This window comes from Ursus americanus, chromosome 4 (assembly GCF_024610735.1).
Source record: "Ursus americanus isolate L20-20 chromosome 4, mUrsAme1.1.p, whole genome shotgun sequence".
In the NCBI taxonomy this organism is placed as follows: domain Eukaryota; kingdom Metazoa; phylum Chordata; class Mammalia; order Carnivora; family Ursidae; genus Ursus; species Ursus americanus.
The window spans coordinates 97,580,449-97,598,145 of NC_142130.1; the positions used below are offsets into that span (position 1 = coordinate 97,580,449).

The 17,697-nt window shown below is 60.8% G+C and overlaps 1 protein-coding gene across 1 annotated transcript; it reads left to right on the plus strand.

The window, feature by feature from the left end:
- The first annotated feature begins 6,084 nt into the window (after window positions 1-6,084).
- Window positions 6,085-16,501, plus strand: AIRE (autoimmune regulator). Its single transcript, XM_087861328.1, is given in 14 exon segments — window positions 6,085-6,234; window positions 6,641-6,815; window positions 7,020-7,182; window positions 7,512-7,612; window positions 8,320-8,433; window positions 9,374-9,516; window positions 9,625-9,705; window positions 10,475-10,590; window positions 11,675-11,774; window positions 12,298-12,480; window positions 13,053-13,171; window positions 13,257-13,359; window positions 14,999-15,097; window positions 16,049-16,501. Coding segments are annotated over 14 exon segments (1,728 nt in total). The 3' UTR covers window positions 16,130-16,501.
- The last annotated feature ends 1,196 nt before the right edge of the window (window positions 16,502-17,697 follow it).

The window sequence follows — 17,697 nt, forward strand, 5'->3', positions numbered from 1 at the left end:
CAACCTACAGAATGGGAGAAGATATTTTCAAATGTTTTATCAGATAAATGCTTAGTACCCCAAATCTATAAAGAACTTATCAAACTCAACACCCAAAGAACAAATAATCCAGTCAAGAAATGGGCAGAAAACATGAACAGACATTTCTCTAAAGAAGATGTACAAATGGCTAACAGACACATGAAAAATGCTCAACATCACTTGTCATCAGGGAAATACAAATCAAAAACACAATGACATACCACCTCACACCAGTCAGAATGGCTTAAACAAACAAGTCAGGAAACAACAGATGTTAGCAAGGATGCGGAGAAAGGCGAACCTTCTATACTGCTGGTAGGAACGCCAGCTGGTGCAGCCACTCTGGAAAACAGTGTGAAGGTTCCTAAAAACTTGAAAACAGAGCTACCCTATGACCCAGCAATTGCACTACTGGGTATTTACTCCAAAGATACAAACCTAGTGATCCGAAGGGGCACCTGTACCCCAATGTTTATAGCAGCAATGTCCACAGTAGCCAAACTATGGAAAGAGCCCAGCTGTCCAACAGATGAATGGATAAAGAAGATGTGGTTCATATACACAATGGAATATTACTCGGTCATCAGAAAGAACGAAATCTTGCCGTTTGCAATGACATGGATGGAACTGGAGGATATTATGTCAAGCAAAATAAGTCAATCAGAGAAAGACAGATACCATATGATTTCACTCGTATGTGAAATTTAAGAAGCAAAACAAAGGAGCATAGAGGAAGGGAAGGAAAAATAAACCAAGATGAAATCAGAGAGGGAGACAAACATAAGACACTCTTAATCACGGGAAACAAACTGAGGGTTGCTAGAGGGGAGAGGGCGGGGGGAAGGGGTAACTGGGTGATGGGCATTAAGGAGGGCACGTGATGGCATGAGCACTGGGTGTTGTATGCAACTGATGAATCACTGACCTTTACCCCTGAGGCCAATAATACACTATATGTTAATTCACTAAATTTAAATTAAATTTAATTTAATTTAAAAAAAGAAACTAGAAGAAAAAGAACAAAATAAGCCCAAATCAAGCAGAAGAAAAGAAATAATAAAAATAAGAGCAAAAATTAACGTAAGTGAAAACAGAAAAATAATACAGAACATCAATGAAACAGAGCTGGTTCTTAAAGAATTTTTTTAAAAAATTAACACATATTGGGGCACCTGGTTAGCGCAGCTGGGTGAATATCCAACTCTTGGTTTTGGCTCAGGTCATGATCCCAGCATCCTGAGATTGAGCCCCAAGGCGGGCTCCACGCTCTCTGCTCAGTGGGGAGTCTGCTGAGATTCTCTCTCCCTCTCCCTCTGCCCCTGCTCCAGCTCTCTTTCACTTTCAAATTAAATAAATAAATCTTCAAAAAAAAAAAGAAAAGAAAAAGAAAAACCAATACATATCTAGGAAGACTGACAAAGAAAAAGAGAGGAGACAAAGTACCAATATTGAAACTGATACAGTGGACATCACTACAGGTTGAAGACATCAAAAGGATAATAAGGGAATGCTATGAACAACTCTACACTCATAAATTTGACAATTTAGTTGAAATGGATCAATTCCTTGAAAACCACAAAATGCCATAATCTATAAAATAGGTAATATGAATAGCCTATGACTATTTAAGGAATTGAATTCTTAATTTTATTTTATTTTATTAAAAGGTTTATTTATTTATTTGAAAAAGAGAGAGGCAGAGAAAGAAAGAGAGTGGGGTGGGGGAAGGGAGAGGGAGAGAGGAACTTTAGCAGACTCCTTGCTAAGCTCAGAGCCCAATGTGGGGCTTGATCTCAAGATCCTAAGGTCATGACCTGAGCTGAAACCAAGAGTCGGATGGTTACCAGACTGAGCCACCCAAGGCCCCAAGGAAATTGAGTTCTTAATTTTTAAACTCCCCAAAAGGGATTCTCCTGGCTCAGATGGTTTCACTGGGGAATTCTATCAAACGTTTAAAAAAGAATTAAAATGTAACGTTATTTCCACATTACAATCGTAATGTTGTGCCACCATCTGAAATCTGTCAATTTCCAGAACTTTCTCATCACCCCAGATGGACACACCATACCCATTAGCAGTCACCCCCTCCCTCTCCCCTTCCCCAGCTCCTGCAAACCACTAATCTGCTTTCTGTCTCTACAGATTCGCCTCTTCGGCGTATTTCACTGGACAATAGGTGGCCTTTTACGTCTGGCTTATTTCAGTTATCATCGTGTTTTTGAGGTGTATCCACGTCATAGTGAGTGTCCGTATTTCATCTTTTCTCATGGCTGAATAATTCTGTTGTGTGGATAGGCCACATTTGATTTATCCGTTCTTCTGCAGATGAACATTTGGGTTGTTTCCACCCTTTAGCTGTTGCTGAAGAGTGCTGCTATGAACATTTGTGGACAAGTGTTTGTTTGAACAGCTCTCTTCTGTTCTTTTGGGGGTGTACCTGGGAGTGGAATGGCTGGGTAATATGGTAATTCTTATTGAAGAATTCAGCATATTGGGGTACCTGGCTGACTCAGTTGGTGGGGCATGTAACTTGATCTCGGGTTTGTGGGTTCGAGCCCCATGTTGGGTATGGAGACTACTTAAAAATAAAATCTTAAAAAAAAAAAAGACTTTAACTTAAGAAGGAACTTACTGAGGAGTCACCAAACATTTTCCTCAGTGGGTGCGCCATTTTGCATTCCCCCAACAATGTATGAGTGTTCTGGTTTCTCCGTAACTTCGCCAACACGTTACTTTCTATTTTTTTATAATAGGCATCCTGGTGAGTGCGAGGTGGAATCTCATTTGGCTTTATTTTTTTTTTTTAAAGATTTTATTTATTTATTCGACAGAGACAGCCAGCGAGAGAGGGAACACAAGCAGGGGGAGTGGGAGAGGAAGAAGCAGGCTCCCAGCGGAGGAGCCCGATGTGGGGCTCGATCCCATAACGCCGGGATCACGCCCTGAGCCGAAGACAGACGCTTAACCGCTGTGCCACCCAGGCGCCCCTCATTTGGCTTTAATTTGCATTTCTCTAATAATCAGTGATGCTGAGCATCTTTCAAGGGCAAACTGAGGCTCGGAAAGGGTCACTGAGCTAGCTGGTGGCCAATAGGGCGCTAAAGCGTTACCAGGAGACCAAGCCTCCCCTGGTGCTCTACCAGCTGGGAAGGCCCCAGGGGGCAGGGCCCAGCCCTTCCTGCCCCGGTCCCCGAGCTGAGGCCTGGGCTGGCATTCCAAGTCCCCTGAAGCGCTCCTTACCTCCTTACTGTTGGGAGCCTAGCCCTCTCCGGAAGCCACACATTCGGAAGCCTCCATCTGTGGCAGGGCAGAAGATCGCAGAGTCCAGGCCTGTTTGAGGGAGCCAAGGCCAAGCAGCCAAGGAGCAGGACCTCTCCGGTCCCTGCCCTACCCTGCCCCAATTTCTGGGCACATCACATAGGAAGCATTTCCCCCTCTTTGTACCTGACATGGCCTGGGCACGTGAGCAGTGTCCGTGTGCTGAGAGAGTGGACCCAGACACTATCCATCCAAGGCCATTGACTCGCAGTGTGACTTTGGTCATGTTCCTTAGCCTCGCTGTGCCTCAGTCTCCTCATCTGTAGAATGGGATAGTAATAATGCTGACCTAGTGGGGCAGTTCTGAGATTGAGTGTAATTGCAAAGTACTCAGAACAGAGCCTGGTGCGTGGTGGGCTAGATGTGTCCGATACATAAAATAACCATGCTGGAGGAAGAGATCCCTTGCAGGTGAGGACAGAGACTTGGAGATGGCCGACCAAGCAGCAGGCTTGTCGCTGTGCCTGGTGCCTCGAGGAGGAACTGAGTAAGGCTTAGCCCTACCAAGGCAGTGGGCGGCTGAAGGCAGGGCTGGGCCGCTGGCCCTGGATCCTCTCCAGGTCTTACATGCCTCCCGCACTGTCCCTGGCTGCCTGGGTCACCTGCAGGAAGGGGCTGCCAGGGAAACCCCCCATGTGGTGGAAAGTCCAAAATTCTCCAAGGAGCCTCGTTGCTGATCTCTAAGCGAGAAGCTGGGGGGCACCTGCAGACCAGGCCCGGATGCTGACCCAGGTGCCCCCACAAGGCTTTTGTAGCTTGAGAAAAGTCGAGTGAAGACATGCTCTCTTTGGCTATTTTTAATCCCCTGGACAGTTGTCTTGTGGTTGAAGTGTCCCTTGATGAGTTGGCCACTGGGGAAAACTCTGCCAAGTGTAGAGGGTGTTGGAAGACAGCTTGGCCCAAAGGAGAGGAACCCTGAGCTGCTGGAGAGGTGGCTGCTGGTCACCCTAACACCACGAGCATGGTTCCCCAACACTCCTGGAGCCTGCAGCTTGCTGGCCCAGCAAGTGCCCTTAGATGTGACACAAAGTGGCTCCGCTCCATGAGCCCCGACGCACATGAGTGGGGGGACTCGGGGTACTCCGGTGGACGCTAGGTTCAGGAATGACTTTGACTTCTGCTCTCTTTCAGATGCCACAGTGGATACACACGCACAGAGGGGGCGGGAAAGGCCAGGAGGTGGCTGCCAGGCCCGGGCTGGGGCGAGGACGTGCTTCTCTGAGAGGGCAGCCCGGTATGGCGTTGGTGGGGGCCGAGGGCGTGTTCCCTCTGGGCGTCTGTGGATGGCACAGGGCGGGACAGGTTGGCACTGCCCCAAGTCCCATACCTCCGTGGCTACCACCCACAGCACTGCAGCTGGTGGGCTCGGAGCCCCAGAGGTGGGCAGCACGAGGGCTCTGCTCCCAGGTCAGCGGCCCAGAACATTCCACAGCCACACCTGTCCGTTCTGACCCTCACTGCTCTCCACAGCCCCCCAGAACTCCCACCTCCGTAGAGAACAGAGCGACCTAATCTCATGAGAAATCTTGGTGACACCATGGCATTTGTCTGCCCCCCCCTTGCCCAGATGACCCCTCCCAGCCCAGCACTGCTCTGACCCCAGGCTTCCTGGCCCCTGCCCTCACCTCCAGCCCTGACTAGGTTCTTCTTCCAAAAAGCCTCCCGTGGCTCTGAAGCTTGGCCGCCTGGGCAGGTGTCTCCTCTGTGGCCCTTGTCCCTCTGCCCCAGGCCACGATGGGCCACTATGGGTCCCCTGCACTCGCCCACCATAGCCTGGGATGCGGAGCCCCCCTCTGCTGCAACTCCCCTGGGCCGGCTTCCCCACATCATCCTCCAGCCTCTGTCACCAGCCCTAGGAAGGCTCTGGGGGCGCCCCCCCCCCCCCCGGGGCTGTGAGCAGGGGCTCCTGGGGCCATACTCAGGTGCATCAGTCCCAGGGTCAGCTGCCTTCTCCGAGCTGGAGGAAAGGGAGGGTAGATTGCGGCTGGGTCCCCCAGGGGGATGTGCTCATGTGAAAGATGAGGGGGTTGAGTCTCTGAGAGGGAAAGCGACTGGCCCAGCATCACACAGCTTCCAGGCAATGCCCCGTGCTGTGCCACGGGCACACACTGTCCTCCATCAGACAGGCACTCCTCCCTTGGACCCTTCTGCAGCCCAGGCCCAGGGCCCTGCGCACTCCCCACCAGGGACCCTGCCCCAATCGGCCCGACGGTCCCTGCCTGAGTGCCAGAGCCCCTGGGCAGCCCCGTGGGCCTCAGGGGAGGTCGAGGGCACCTGCGTTGGCTGTTGCCCATCTGAACAGAACCACAGTTCAGGAATTGAGAGGCCCCCCCTAGCCCCCTCACAGAGGGGTCGGGCCCTGGTCCAGAAGCTTCCAACAGCCTCCTGGCAGGTGTGGAAGTGGGGTGGCTGGGGCCTTGTCTTTACTGGATTACAGGGACGATTCCATCCCTGCCCCTCCCTCCGGCCCTGATTGGCTCTGGGGAAGCACAGCCTTTGCTCTTTCGGTGGGGGGGGAGTCGGCTATAATAGAGACTGGGCACTGGCTGGGCTCAGTCCGTGGAGGTGCCCGCCCAGGTGCGCCGGCCAGGTGTGCCCCCGCCCAGGTGCCCGGCAGGGCAGGGGCTGCGCAAGGGCCAGGAGGCAGAGATGGCCCAGACGCTCCACAAGTCCAGTGGCACCCCAAGGCCGCGGGACCCCAGGCGGGGAGAGGGGGCCCCCAGCCCTGTGCCCCCAGCCCCCGCGATGGCGGGCGAGGCCCGGGCAGCTGGGGACGCGGTTCTGCGCCGCCTCCTGAGGATGTACCGCACGGAGATCGCCATGGCTGTGGACAGCGCCTTCCCGCTGCTGCATGCGCTGGCTGACCATGACGTGGTCCCCGAGGACAAGTTCCAGGTGGGCCCCGACCAGGCTCCTGATGCCCCCCAGCCTTCCCCAAGCCCTGCCATCGAGTCAGGGGCCATGTCTGGGAAGACGAGCTCCTGATGGACTCTGCCCCCCCACAAGTGGGGGTCAGGAGGGCTGGATGGGGGCCTGGGGTCCGGGACAAGTTCCTGTGCCTCCCCAACGCCCCCTCCCAGCCCTCCTGAAGCTGCCCTGCAAGCCAGGGGTGCGGTCCCCTAAGATGAGCTCCAGGTAGGCCTCCCTCACCCCCAGCACCCCCGGCACCCCCAGACCCACCTCAACCCAAGGGCGTGGACACGGTGCCCAGGTTTCCTGCAGCACCCTTTGTGGGGGTGGCAAGAAGTGGGGGTACTGGGGAGGCAGGAGGCAGGGCTTCCACTCCCCACTCTTGCTTCAGGAGACTCTGCGTCTGAAGGAGAGGGAAGGCTGCCCGCAGGCCTTCCACGCGCTCCTCTCCTGGCTCCTGACCCAAGACGCAGCTGCCATCCTGGACTTCTGGAGGGTTCTCTTTAAGGACTACAACCTGGAGAGATACGCCCGGCTGCAGCCCATCCTAGATGGCTTCCCCAAAGGTGGGGCGGGCACTGCGGTGGGGGGCGGGGGGGGGGCCTGGGGTCCCACAGGGCTCAGCCCAGCTGGACAGAAGAGGGACGTTGGGGTGTGGTCAGGGAGCCCCTGGACATCGCTAGGACCCTCCTGGCTTCGGAGTCCAGAGGGCCGAGGTCTTGCCCATCTTGCCAGGGTCCTGAGGCTTGGCGCCCACTTGCACCCTGCAGATATGGACCTCAGCCAGCCCCGGAAGGGGAGGAAGCCCCCGACGGGCCCCAAGGTCCCCGTGCTGCTGCCCAGACCCCCCACCAAGAGGAAGGCCCTGGAGGAGCCAAGGGCCACCCCGCCGGCCGCACTGTCTCCACGGGCCACCTCCAGCCCAGGTACCTAGTTTGAGGAGCTAGCTGGGCCACAGATTGCTGTGGGGAGCCCGACACCCCCTGACCACACCCCCTTCCCAGCTGGCTCCGGCTCCGGCTCCGGAGTGCCAGCTGCCTGGCCTGGAGCCAGCCTGGCCGGGGCTGCAGAGGTCACCTCTGGACACGTAGAAGGATGAGCCTAGCCGGCCCTTGTCCAAGGGACTAGGCAGGACTCCGGGGAGTAGGCAGGTGGCTGTTACTTCCTTTTTACGGATGTGCACAGCGGAGCGCGGTCAACTGGGGAGGCTCTCCCACCCCCCGCCCTTGGCCCCTGGCCCTGGCCCCCCGCCTCGAGACGAGGGCTGGCTGGTGCGCTCCCCCTGCAGGCTCCCAAGCGAAGGCCAAGCCGTCAAAGAAGCTGGAGAGCAGCACAGAGCCTCAGCGCCTCCCGCTGGGCAACGGTGAGCTGGCCCCAGGCCTCCCTGAGCCGGGGTCAGGGGATCAAGGGCCTAGATGGGGTGCTGCCCTCAGAGGCCTGTCCGGGGGACCGGAACCCTGCTGGCCTGGCGTCTCACCCCAAAGCCTTGGCGGGACAGACACACCGGGGAAATAGGGGGCATCTCGGGTCACCCCACATGTGCCCGGCTCCGTGTCTCTGTCCTTCAGGGCCAGCTCAGACTGCTTCTTCCAGAGGGTCCTGCTTGGTCCATCAGTGGGGTGAAGCCTGGCCCCCTTCCTCCCCTCCTTGCCCCAGCCTGGGGGACCCCAGAGACCTCCTGTGGTCGCCTGGCCTCCGGGCAGCCGTGGGCAGTCGGCCTCCCTCCCAGCACAGCCGAGGGCCAGGTCCTGGGGTCGCTGTTCAGTCCTGCCCGCGGTGCAGTGAGCTCACGCACCCCACACCGCACAGCACACACACACACACACCACACCACACACCACTGCACACATATACACACCACACATACATGGCCTGTCTCCACACTTACACACGGGCTGTCTGTCTGTCTGTGTGTGGAGGGACTGGGCCCCCTCCAAGGCCTGCCCTGGGCAGAAGGAAGGAAAGATTCCACAGCCCAGGCACCTCTCACTCCCCACTGCCTGCAGGAAAGAGGGGTTCAGGGGGCCTCTTTCCAATTGATGACCCCCCATCTGGTGCTCCCTTCCCCAGGAATTCAGACCATGTCCACTTCGGTCCAGAGAGCCGTGACGGTGTCGTCGGGGGATGTCCCAGGAGCCTGTGGGGCGGTGGAGGGGATTCTCATCCAGCAGGTGTTTGAGTCAGGTAGACGGCGCTGCCCGAGGGGACGCCAGGGGGATGCAGGCCCCCTGGATCCACGTCCGTCCTGAGCACCTGGCGGCCCCCGCGCAGGTGGGACCGTGGCTCTGCCTCCTCGGAGAGACGGGATGGGCACCAAGGGCTCCCCTCGGGGTGGGGGACTGCTGGACTTCTGCAGGGCCGGCGGTCTAGGGCCACCTCCGAGGTCACCTCTGCGCACCCAGTTGGGCCCCTCAGGGCCTTGGGCTCACCCCTCCCCAGGAGGTTCTCCAGCAGGATGCCTGCAGCACCTGCCCCGACCCCACCCCACATCACCTCCCTCCCCTCCCTCTGGGCTGGGCACCTGCCGGCGGGGATGCCAAGGACAGCCAGGGCCAGCTGGCCCCTGGGAGCCAATGTGGCCCCTGGTCTCACCCCCCAGGGAGGGTCCCGAGGAACCTGCAGTAGTTCACTACGGCGGGTGTAACTAACGGCCACAAACTGGGCAGCGCAGAATAACAGGAGTTCCAAAATCAAGGTGTCGGCAGGGCTGTGCTCCCTCTGGAGGCTCTAGGTCAGGAGCTTTCCCACCTCCCCGGCCCCGCTGGCTGCTGGCAGGCCTCGTGCCTGGCCCGTCATGGCAGCCTCCACCTCCAGGTCACAGGGTCTTCTCCCACAGTCTGTGGTGTCCTCTCCATTCTTTCTGGGGACACCTGTCATTGGCCTCAGTGTCCCTCCGGAGCCCATGTTAACTAATCCCACCTATAAAGACCCCACTTCCAAGGAAGTCTGCACTGAGATTCCAGGAGGATGGGAATTAGGTGGACATGCTTCACCCAGCCCAGTCCCTGCGGAAGAGCCCCTGTGCGCAGGACCCTGGTCCCCGAGCTGAGTGGGGCTGCACGGGGTGCAGGCGGCAGAGCCCCCAGCCTCCGCTGAGCAGGGCCCAGCCAGCCTCTCCTCCCAGGTGGCTCCAAGAAGTGCATCCAGGTTGGGGGGGAGTTTTATACTCCCAGCAAGTTCGAAGACCCCAGTGGGGGGAAGAACAAGACCCGTAGCAGCGGCCTGAAGACCATGGTCCGAGCCAAGGGGACCCAGGCTTCCGCCCCTGTAAGCACTGCCCTTGACACCCCTCGCCGCCTGGTGTACACAGAGCTCAGCTGGGGCTGGGCCGGGCCGGCTTCGCACTCTGGTGACCCTCCCTGTTCCCCCCAGCAGGGTGGAGGTGAGCTGAGAGCAGGCCAACAGGGCAGGCTGCAGGCCCCTCCTGCCCTCCCCAGTGAGCCCCAGCTCCACCAGGTAACGCCCAGAGCGCGGGTGGAACTCCTTCATCTGTACCCCCCCCCCCCAGGCGGCCTTCTGCCTCCGTCCAGGGCACTCACTTGGGTGATGAGGTCAGGGATCTAAGCTGCTCATACAGTAGAGCTTTTTTATACTATTCTTTCTGATAACACACAATTGTAAAAATTCAAGTAAGTCAGAGAAAGTGAGTCCTAGCAGGCCTTTAACCCCCGGGTCTGGTCTAGGCACCTGCTGTCCCTTGGGGCACAGTGGGCCAGCGGGTGGGGAGGTGACCCTACTGGGAGCCCGGAAGCTGAGCATGGAGCCCATCCTGGGCTCCCCGCACAAGGCAGAAGCCCCCACGGACCTGACCACCCTCTCCCACGCCAGGCACGGTGCTGGGCCCCAGGCACCCAGAAATGAGCAGGACTCCTGCCTGCCTCAGGGGCTCCCCAGATGGCGGGGTCGGGGGGATCATTAAGTGAGTGTGCTCGCTGCTGTGCGGGGCTGTTGGTCTGGTGGGCTTCTGGAGGAGGTACCCTGGCGGGGGCTGTGGCACCATTCAGGCAGGGGTGTGTACTGGGGACTGGAGTCTCAAAGATGGAGGGTCTCTTGGGGGAGGGCAGGGGGCCGGGGCAGAATTTTAGGCACCGGCCCCCAGGGAGCAGGCAGAGGACTTGGGCGTCCCTGGGGAACGCTGCGGTGGAGCTGTGCTGAGGGGCTCTCGGGGAGGGCACCGGCCCGTCCCGGGATCTTCCAGAGGACGCGTGTGTCTTGCCCGCGTCAGAAGAACGAGGACGAGTGTGCCGTGTGCCGGGACGGGGGCGAGCTCATCTGCTGCGACGGCTGCCCCCGGGCCTTCCACCTGGCCTGCCTGTCCCCGCCGCTCCACGAGATTCCCAGGTGAGCTGGCATGCTGGCCGCCCAGGCCACCCCTGTCTGGCTTCACGGCCATGTCTACCCAGCTGACCCTGAGTAGGAGGCTGCCCAGAAGTCTCCCGGTTCCACGGATGGGAAGTGGGGCCCCCTGGGAGGGAGGCCTTGGTTTACATCGCTGGGCATTGGGGCTGGGGCCTGGGTCCTCCTGCCCCCCCCTTCCCATGTGGCCACACAGCCCCCCCTCACTCCCAAGCCTGGCCAGTGGGACCCAGAGGTCAGAGAAGCAGAATAAAGGCTCCCAATGAAGGGCCACCCTGACCCATTTCACTGCACACCCCCAGCCAAACTCCCACGAGCAGCCAGTGCCCCCTCTCCAAGCAAGGTCCTACCTAAGTCAGGCTGAGTGGGGGCCCGTCCCTGGCAGGGCGCAAGTTCTCTGGAGTCTGCTTCCTGGCACTCCCTTCCCCCGGCCCTCCCAGCCCTGCCCTCTGCCACCAGCTCCCGCGGGTCACCCCAGCTGGAGGGGAAGAGCCTGGGGGGGAGAAGGGACCCCCCCCATCCTAGCCCTGGCCCTCCTCAGCTCCCTGAGTGACCTTGACCAGGCCGCTTGTCTCTGAGCCCCAGATGCTTGTCACTAAAATGAGACGTTTGGGCAGGGTCATCACTCAGCTCCGGCCACGGGGCTGTTGTCTTCCTTCTTGCTCTTGACCACGTCCTCTTCTGCTGGGCACCACCCTCCTATGGAAACATGGGTCTGGGAGGGATAAACACCACAGTTCAGAGAGGTCCCACTGACAGGGCAGGGCCCATGAGAGCCACACACAGGCCGCTCCAGGTTAGCAAGTGTCCGGGATTCTCGGGGCTCATCAGAGAAGCTCTCAGAGGGGACACTGACCAGGCTAGCGAGGGCCACCCCACCAGGGGTAAATTTCCCAATATCCTGGGCTCTCCTGCTGACTGGCCACTGTCCTGCCCGGGACTCAGTTTCCCCATCTGTAAAGGGAAAGGGGTGACTTGGAGGAGGAGGCCTCCCCTGCCCTATGTGTTTGGAAGCCTACTGTCCCTTCTGCTCGCCTTGCATGCCTCTGGCTGGTGACCACGCGAGCAGTGGGACCTGGAGGTGCTCCAGCTGCCTCCAGGGAAGAGCCCAGAGGGACCTGCCCCGGGCGGAGGAGCCCCAGCCCCAGGAGCCGCCTGCAGAGACGCCGGTACGCGCAGGCCCCCTCCAGGGCCCTCTGTGCAGCCTCCTGGCTGTTCCTGTCTGTCATAGAACCGTGCACCCCCCACGCCTGGCTGGGCCCCACCAGCTTGGCTTTCTACACTGGGAAGTGGCCCTTGCAGTGGCCCTGTTGCTTGGTGCTGACTTGGGGCCTCAGCTCTGTTGGTCCAGCACAGGGGATGCTCTTTGGCTACTGAGAACATTCTCTAAAAATGTCTGAAGCATTCTGTTGCAGCAAAGACTCGAATGATACAACACATGCCGGGGGTATACAATGAGCGCTCGCTGACAGCCTGCGAGGGCCACAGACACCCCGTCTCAAATGGGGAAAGGCTCAAGGACCTTGCCGAGGACACAGAGCCAGGAATTGCACCCAAACCTTTCCAACTCAGTGTGGGGTTCCCTCCACACCAGCTCCCCTGGGGTCCCAGGGTCCCAGCGATCACTGACTCCCTGGATGGTGCTGTGCAAGTCCCCTGTGGCCTCTCCAAGCACTGACCCTCTGGTTCCAGGTCCTTCTGGAACTGAGGTTGGCAGGGGAAGAGGCGAAAGGACTGTCCAGAGAGCCCCCAGCTGGGATAGACTCTGCTGTCCCCTACAAGCACCTGCTGGCTCCGCCTTCGGCAGCCCCCTTGCCGGTGCTGGACCCCTCAGCCCTGCGCCCCCTCCTGTGTGTGGGCCCTGAGGGGCAGCAGGTGAGGGGGTGCTGGGGTCAGGGGGCTGTCTGCTGGGGGCTCAGGGTTTGCAGAGCAGCCGAATGGAGCTCTGACATGCAGGGGGCGGGGGGGGTGGTAGCAATCCGATGGGGGGTCGGGGTCAGGGCTGAGGGAGGCCTTTGCCAAGAGCGGCCGGACTGGCAGTGGAGAGGGCGGCCCAGAGGCTGGCGCTGGGAGGGGCGCACCCAGAACAAGGGTGGAGGGCTGTGAAGAGCTGGGGCAGGGGAAGGAAGCTTCTGGAGGGATTCCGGCTGGAGTGATAGTCGTTACTGATCCTGAAACCCCTACCCCCCAGGCACCACAATAAGGGGGATGGCCCGTCATGTTGGGGAGTCCCGGTTCCCGGGAAGAGTCCCGCCTCTTCCGGGGGCGGTGCGGTTTTGGGGTCCCCTTGACCAGCTGTAAAGGGGGTGTGGGCCCCCAAGGGGGAGCAAGGTCTCTGGGGCTGCAGTCCAAACGTGCCGGGTGTCCCTGAGCTCCCAGGGGCCTGGCAGAGGGCGTGGGCGGTGCGCGCCTCTCCCCCTCACAGTCACCGCGCGGTTCCCCTCCAGGGCCCCGCGGGCGCGCGGTGCGGCGTGTGCGGGGACGGCACCGACGCGCTGCGGTGCGCGCACTGCGCCGCCGCCTTCCACTGGCGCTGCCACTTCCCGGGGGGCGCCTCCCGGCCAGGGTGAGTGCAGGCGGCTGGGGCGGCGGGCCGGGGCGGGACACCGCGGGCCGCCGGCTCCCCCAACACCCTCGCCCGCTGCGCGCAGGGCCGTCCCGCGCTGCCGATCCTGCTCCGGAGATGCCTCCGCGGCCCCCGAGGAGGGGGCGCCAGCCCCGAACCCCCCCCGAGCTGCGCCGGGACCTGCCAAGGTCAGTGCTGCCCGGGGAGGTTCGGACCCCGCGGGGTTGGGGTGGCCAGCACACCTCCAGGGACACTCCAGGTGCCAACTCCGCGGTGTGCACCAGTGAACCCCTTGTTCATTGTTTTTATACAATACAGTTGTTTAAATAGACTCCTTGATAACAGCATCTGTTTGAAAGGGAAACGCACTAAGCAATAGTGGATGAGATGAAAGTTGGATGCGCCTGTTTCGCCATGACCGAGCCCAGCCCCAAGTCCCCCTCTCCCGGTCCCCGCGGTGCACGTGCCCCTGGTGGGGTGGGGGTGAGGCGGAAGCAGCAAGAAGTTTCCACCCTGAGATGAGTCCGCACGCAGGACCGCCCAGTGCGAGCCGGCTCTGGACTGGGCTCCAGTCCTCCTGCAGTGGCTGGCTGGGACCTCTCCAGCCCTGTCCTGCCACAGCCGGAGAGCGCGAGCTCTCTGTGGTCACGTGTCTGCCTCCCCGCTGAGCCGCAGGGGTCCTGGGAACCTCGGGGGTGGGAGTCCTGTGTGCTCCTTCCAGAGCTGTGGAGCTGCGGGCGGGTACCTCTCACCTGGCCTCTGGCAGCAGGGGCCTTCCTGACCATGTCCCTGCCCCCAGGACAACCGGTGAGGGCCCTGGGAGAGGTGATAAGTCCTACCCCCACCTGTGGCCCACCCTTCTCCCAGCCACACTGCGTACTTCCCCAAACACGATGCATGGGTACCAGGCCAGCCCAGGCACTGGGGGGCCAAGGCCCTGACCGTGAGGGGCTCCCGCGCACCCCCACGGCTTGGCCCACACCCGCCTGTGTGCAGGGTGCAGGGCCGCCTGGAAGCCTCCCGTCACCCCCACCCGTCTGCGCTGTGTGTGTTCCAGCCATCTGGGGGCACCCCTGCTCCCCGCCAGGGGGGGGTCCTTCCCTCCAGAAGATGCTTCCTCATTGACACCTTTTAAAAGCAAAACCCCTTTCTTGTCCTTGTGATGTGAAACGTAATGACCTTGGAGAGAGGCTCGTCCCAGCCCCCTCGGCCCCTCCCCTAGCCCCACCTTCCGCAGGTGCAGTCACAAGAATGTGGGTGCGGCCCTGGACGCTTTCCCGGCCTGCGCACCCCGGAGGCTGTGCCCCCCCTTGCCGCACCTGGGGCAGGGCTGCCTACCAGGGTCTGTGACTTGCTGTTTTGAGCCACAACCTGCCAGTCTTCTGTGTGGTTTATTCCCTGCCCTGGCCCCTTACCCAGGGGCACCATGGGCCCTGGCAGTGTTTGTTGAATGGTTGGCATCGGACCAGGCACTTTCCTCTCCGGGCCTCAGTTTCCCCATCCATGACAGGGTCCCTTCTAGCTGGTTCTCTAAGCCGCCTGGCTTTCCCCGGAAGGCTGCATGTAGCGTGTGGGGGCAGTCAGGCCCGGGGGCCTCAGGGAACCAGCTTCCAGCGGGGCCAGGGCCCTGGCAGGAGCCCCAGGCGCGCTCGCGCCCACCCTGCCTGAGCCCAGCACCCTGGGAGGAGCAGAGTGTCAGGATTCGGATCCCCGGGCCCTGCCCAGGCGGCACCCCACTGCCCTGACAGGAGTCCCTGCCCCCAGGCCCCCTTTGCCTCTGCAGGGAGTCCTGCTTCGTTTTGGTTGTCCCTAGCAGGGGTACGGAAGTTGGGCTGACCTCCCTTTCCTGGGCTCCAGGCGGGGGACGGTTCTGCTGGTCAGGAGCCGGTTCTGCACAGGGATGACCTGGAGTCCCTCCTAAGCGAGGTAATGCGTCACCCGCTTGGCCTTCTGCCTGCCCCTCCTCCACCAGCCCCCAAAGCAGCCGGCACCCAAGCCTCCGGAGCGGCCGGGAGCCCTTCTCTCTGGTGCGGGGGCGCCCAGGGCCAGAGGCCCATGCTGGCCCCTCCCCGCACATGCAAGGGCCCCAGCACACAAAGGAGCCCAGAGGGCCACGCCCCCCTGCCCTTCCGGCTTCTAGCCCTGCGTGGAGGGCCTAGACCTCAGGGTGGGGGTGGGAGGGTGCAGAACCTCAGCACCAGACTGCTAAAGCCTGACGTCCCCTGAGGGTGGGGCGGGCGTCCCGGAGCCTCTCAGTGGACCTCTCACGGCCCCCTAACAACCCACAATGTTCCACCCCAAGATGAACAGCTACATTCACTGGGGAGAAAAGGGGGCTTTTAGGGTTCCCGTCTTCTTTTGACAGGCAGTCAGACATGTGTCCTCCTTGGGCCATGGGGCCGTGCCCTGTGAGGGGGGCTGGGCACAGGTGCCTCCCACACAGTGCAGGTGTCTTTGGGGGGAACCCCAGGCCCCATAGCTCGGGCTGGGGTGGCCTCCATTGGAGAGGAGCAGACTCACCAGCCCCTTGTGGTGTGGTCGCCCCATTCTGTTGGAATATTTGGACTCCTCCTGACCCCTCCATCCTGTGGGAGCGTCAGACCCCTGAGCACAGTGCGGGAGAGAGCCCCGGAAGAAGGAGGCAGGATGGCCTCTGTGGCCATGGCCTGTGCTTACAGGATGCTATGACGGAGCACTGGATCAGGAGTCCTCCCTCGACTGGCATGTCTGGTGGTGCCTCGGGCCTCAGCTTCCCTACCTCTGAATAGGAGGGTCAGGATGCTTAGGATTCCAGGTGACCCTGGGGGCCAGGGTGTGCACACCTGTCCCCTGGGGGCTCTGGCAGGTGCCCAAGTCCTCTGCTCTGCTGTCTTGCAGCACTCCTTCGACGGCATCCTACAGTGGGCCATCCAGAGCATGTCCCGCCCCCTGGCCGAAGCGCCCACCTTCCCCTCCTGATCCAGGATGGCCGGGGCCTGTGGGGCAGCTCTGGGGGAGGGGAGGCCCCGTAGATGTGGCCTCGGCTGAAAGCGGACCCCCCTTCCCATCTGCGAATCAAAGATGCCAGTGAGCTCCCACTCGGGCTCATGGAGGCCTGCTCCGGACCCACCAGCAGGACACACTCCCCACCCCTGGAGGCCAGGTCAGGACCAAGGAAGACAGAAAGCTCCGGGTGTTGTCCACACTCCGCTCGTAGCCGTGGCTCGTCTTCCTGGACACACAAAGCGTTGCGTGTACTCGAATAAAAACCACTCCTGTGGGGTTTGACATGCTCTCCAGCAGCCGCGCTGGCGGGAAGGGAGATGTGCACACGCAGGAATGGCCCGAGAAGAGGACAGGGGCTCCTTTCTGTGCAGGCTCCCCTCCACCCACAGTGAGATCCAAGCCTGAGGTCGGGGCCTGGCCCCTCCCCCGCCCCTCACAGGGCCTCCAGGGCCGAGCTTCCTTCCCTGTGGCCCGTCTGCCCCCGCCTTGTTCAGCCGTCTCTCCAGGAGACCTCTGCGGTGGGGCTTCCAGATCGTGCATATTTGCCCAGGCGCGGGGGTCCGAGAGGGATATTCCAGCTGGAGGGACAGATCGCATGCAAGAGACTGGTGACCACTGTGAGGCAGGAAGCGGGACCGGGCCGGGGGCGGGAGAGTGCTGCGGGTGGAGGCGGAGGTGGCCGTTGTAGGGACAGACACCAGGTCAGGTGGTCGGGGTGCAGGGGGCCACAGGGACAGCACCACCCCTTACTCTCCTCACGGCGTATACCACGGTCAGATGCTGGCCCACGGCCGGGGTCCCGGGCCCAAGACCCTGTCTAGGGCCCAGCTGCTGGGTCAGGTGTGGTGGAAGGAGATGTCAGGGCTGTCAGAGCCCCCCATCCGCAGGGACCCCATGGTGGAACGCCCGCCCGGATGGTGGGGGAGGGGCCACAGGCCTTGCCGTGCGTGTGTGGGCAGCAGAGCTGGGACATGTGTGCTGACTTGGGACGGTGGCTTACATCCCCACCCCGGGGCAGCTCAGGCAGGGGGCAACGTCATAGGACTCATGGGGTCTGGCTGGCTCGCTCTGCTCCCCAGATACCTCCAGGGCCCCCTGGCCCACATGCGGGCTTCTTAGGCAGCCCCTTGGGATTGAGGCAGGAAGGGTGGGCCCACCCTGGAGAGCTGCGCTGTAGGGTCGGGCCAGGGCTGGGGAGGCCAGACCAACCCTCAGTGGCTGGGGTTAAGCATCCCGTGACCCTTGGTTGAGCGGCTTGTTCAAATGAGGATGTCCGCCAAGGTGGACATTGGTGTTTTGAGAGCAAGCAGACAGCTGGCCTGGCCAGGCCATGTGGGCAGCGGTGGGACAGACAGGGGGACAGCAGGGCCAGGAGGGGCGCCTGCCACGTGGATGCCCCTGAAGGGGGATCGCATTTCTGAATGGGGACAGAGAGAGATGGGTGTTGGGAGGGAGTGTCCACAAGCAGGCCCAGGCTCGCTCGCCCAGAGCAGGGTGGGAGCACAGAGGGGGAGCCCCCCTGACTCACAGCACCCTGCTTC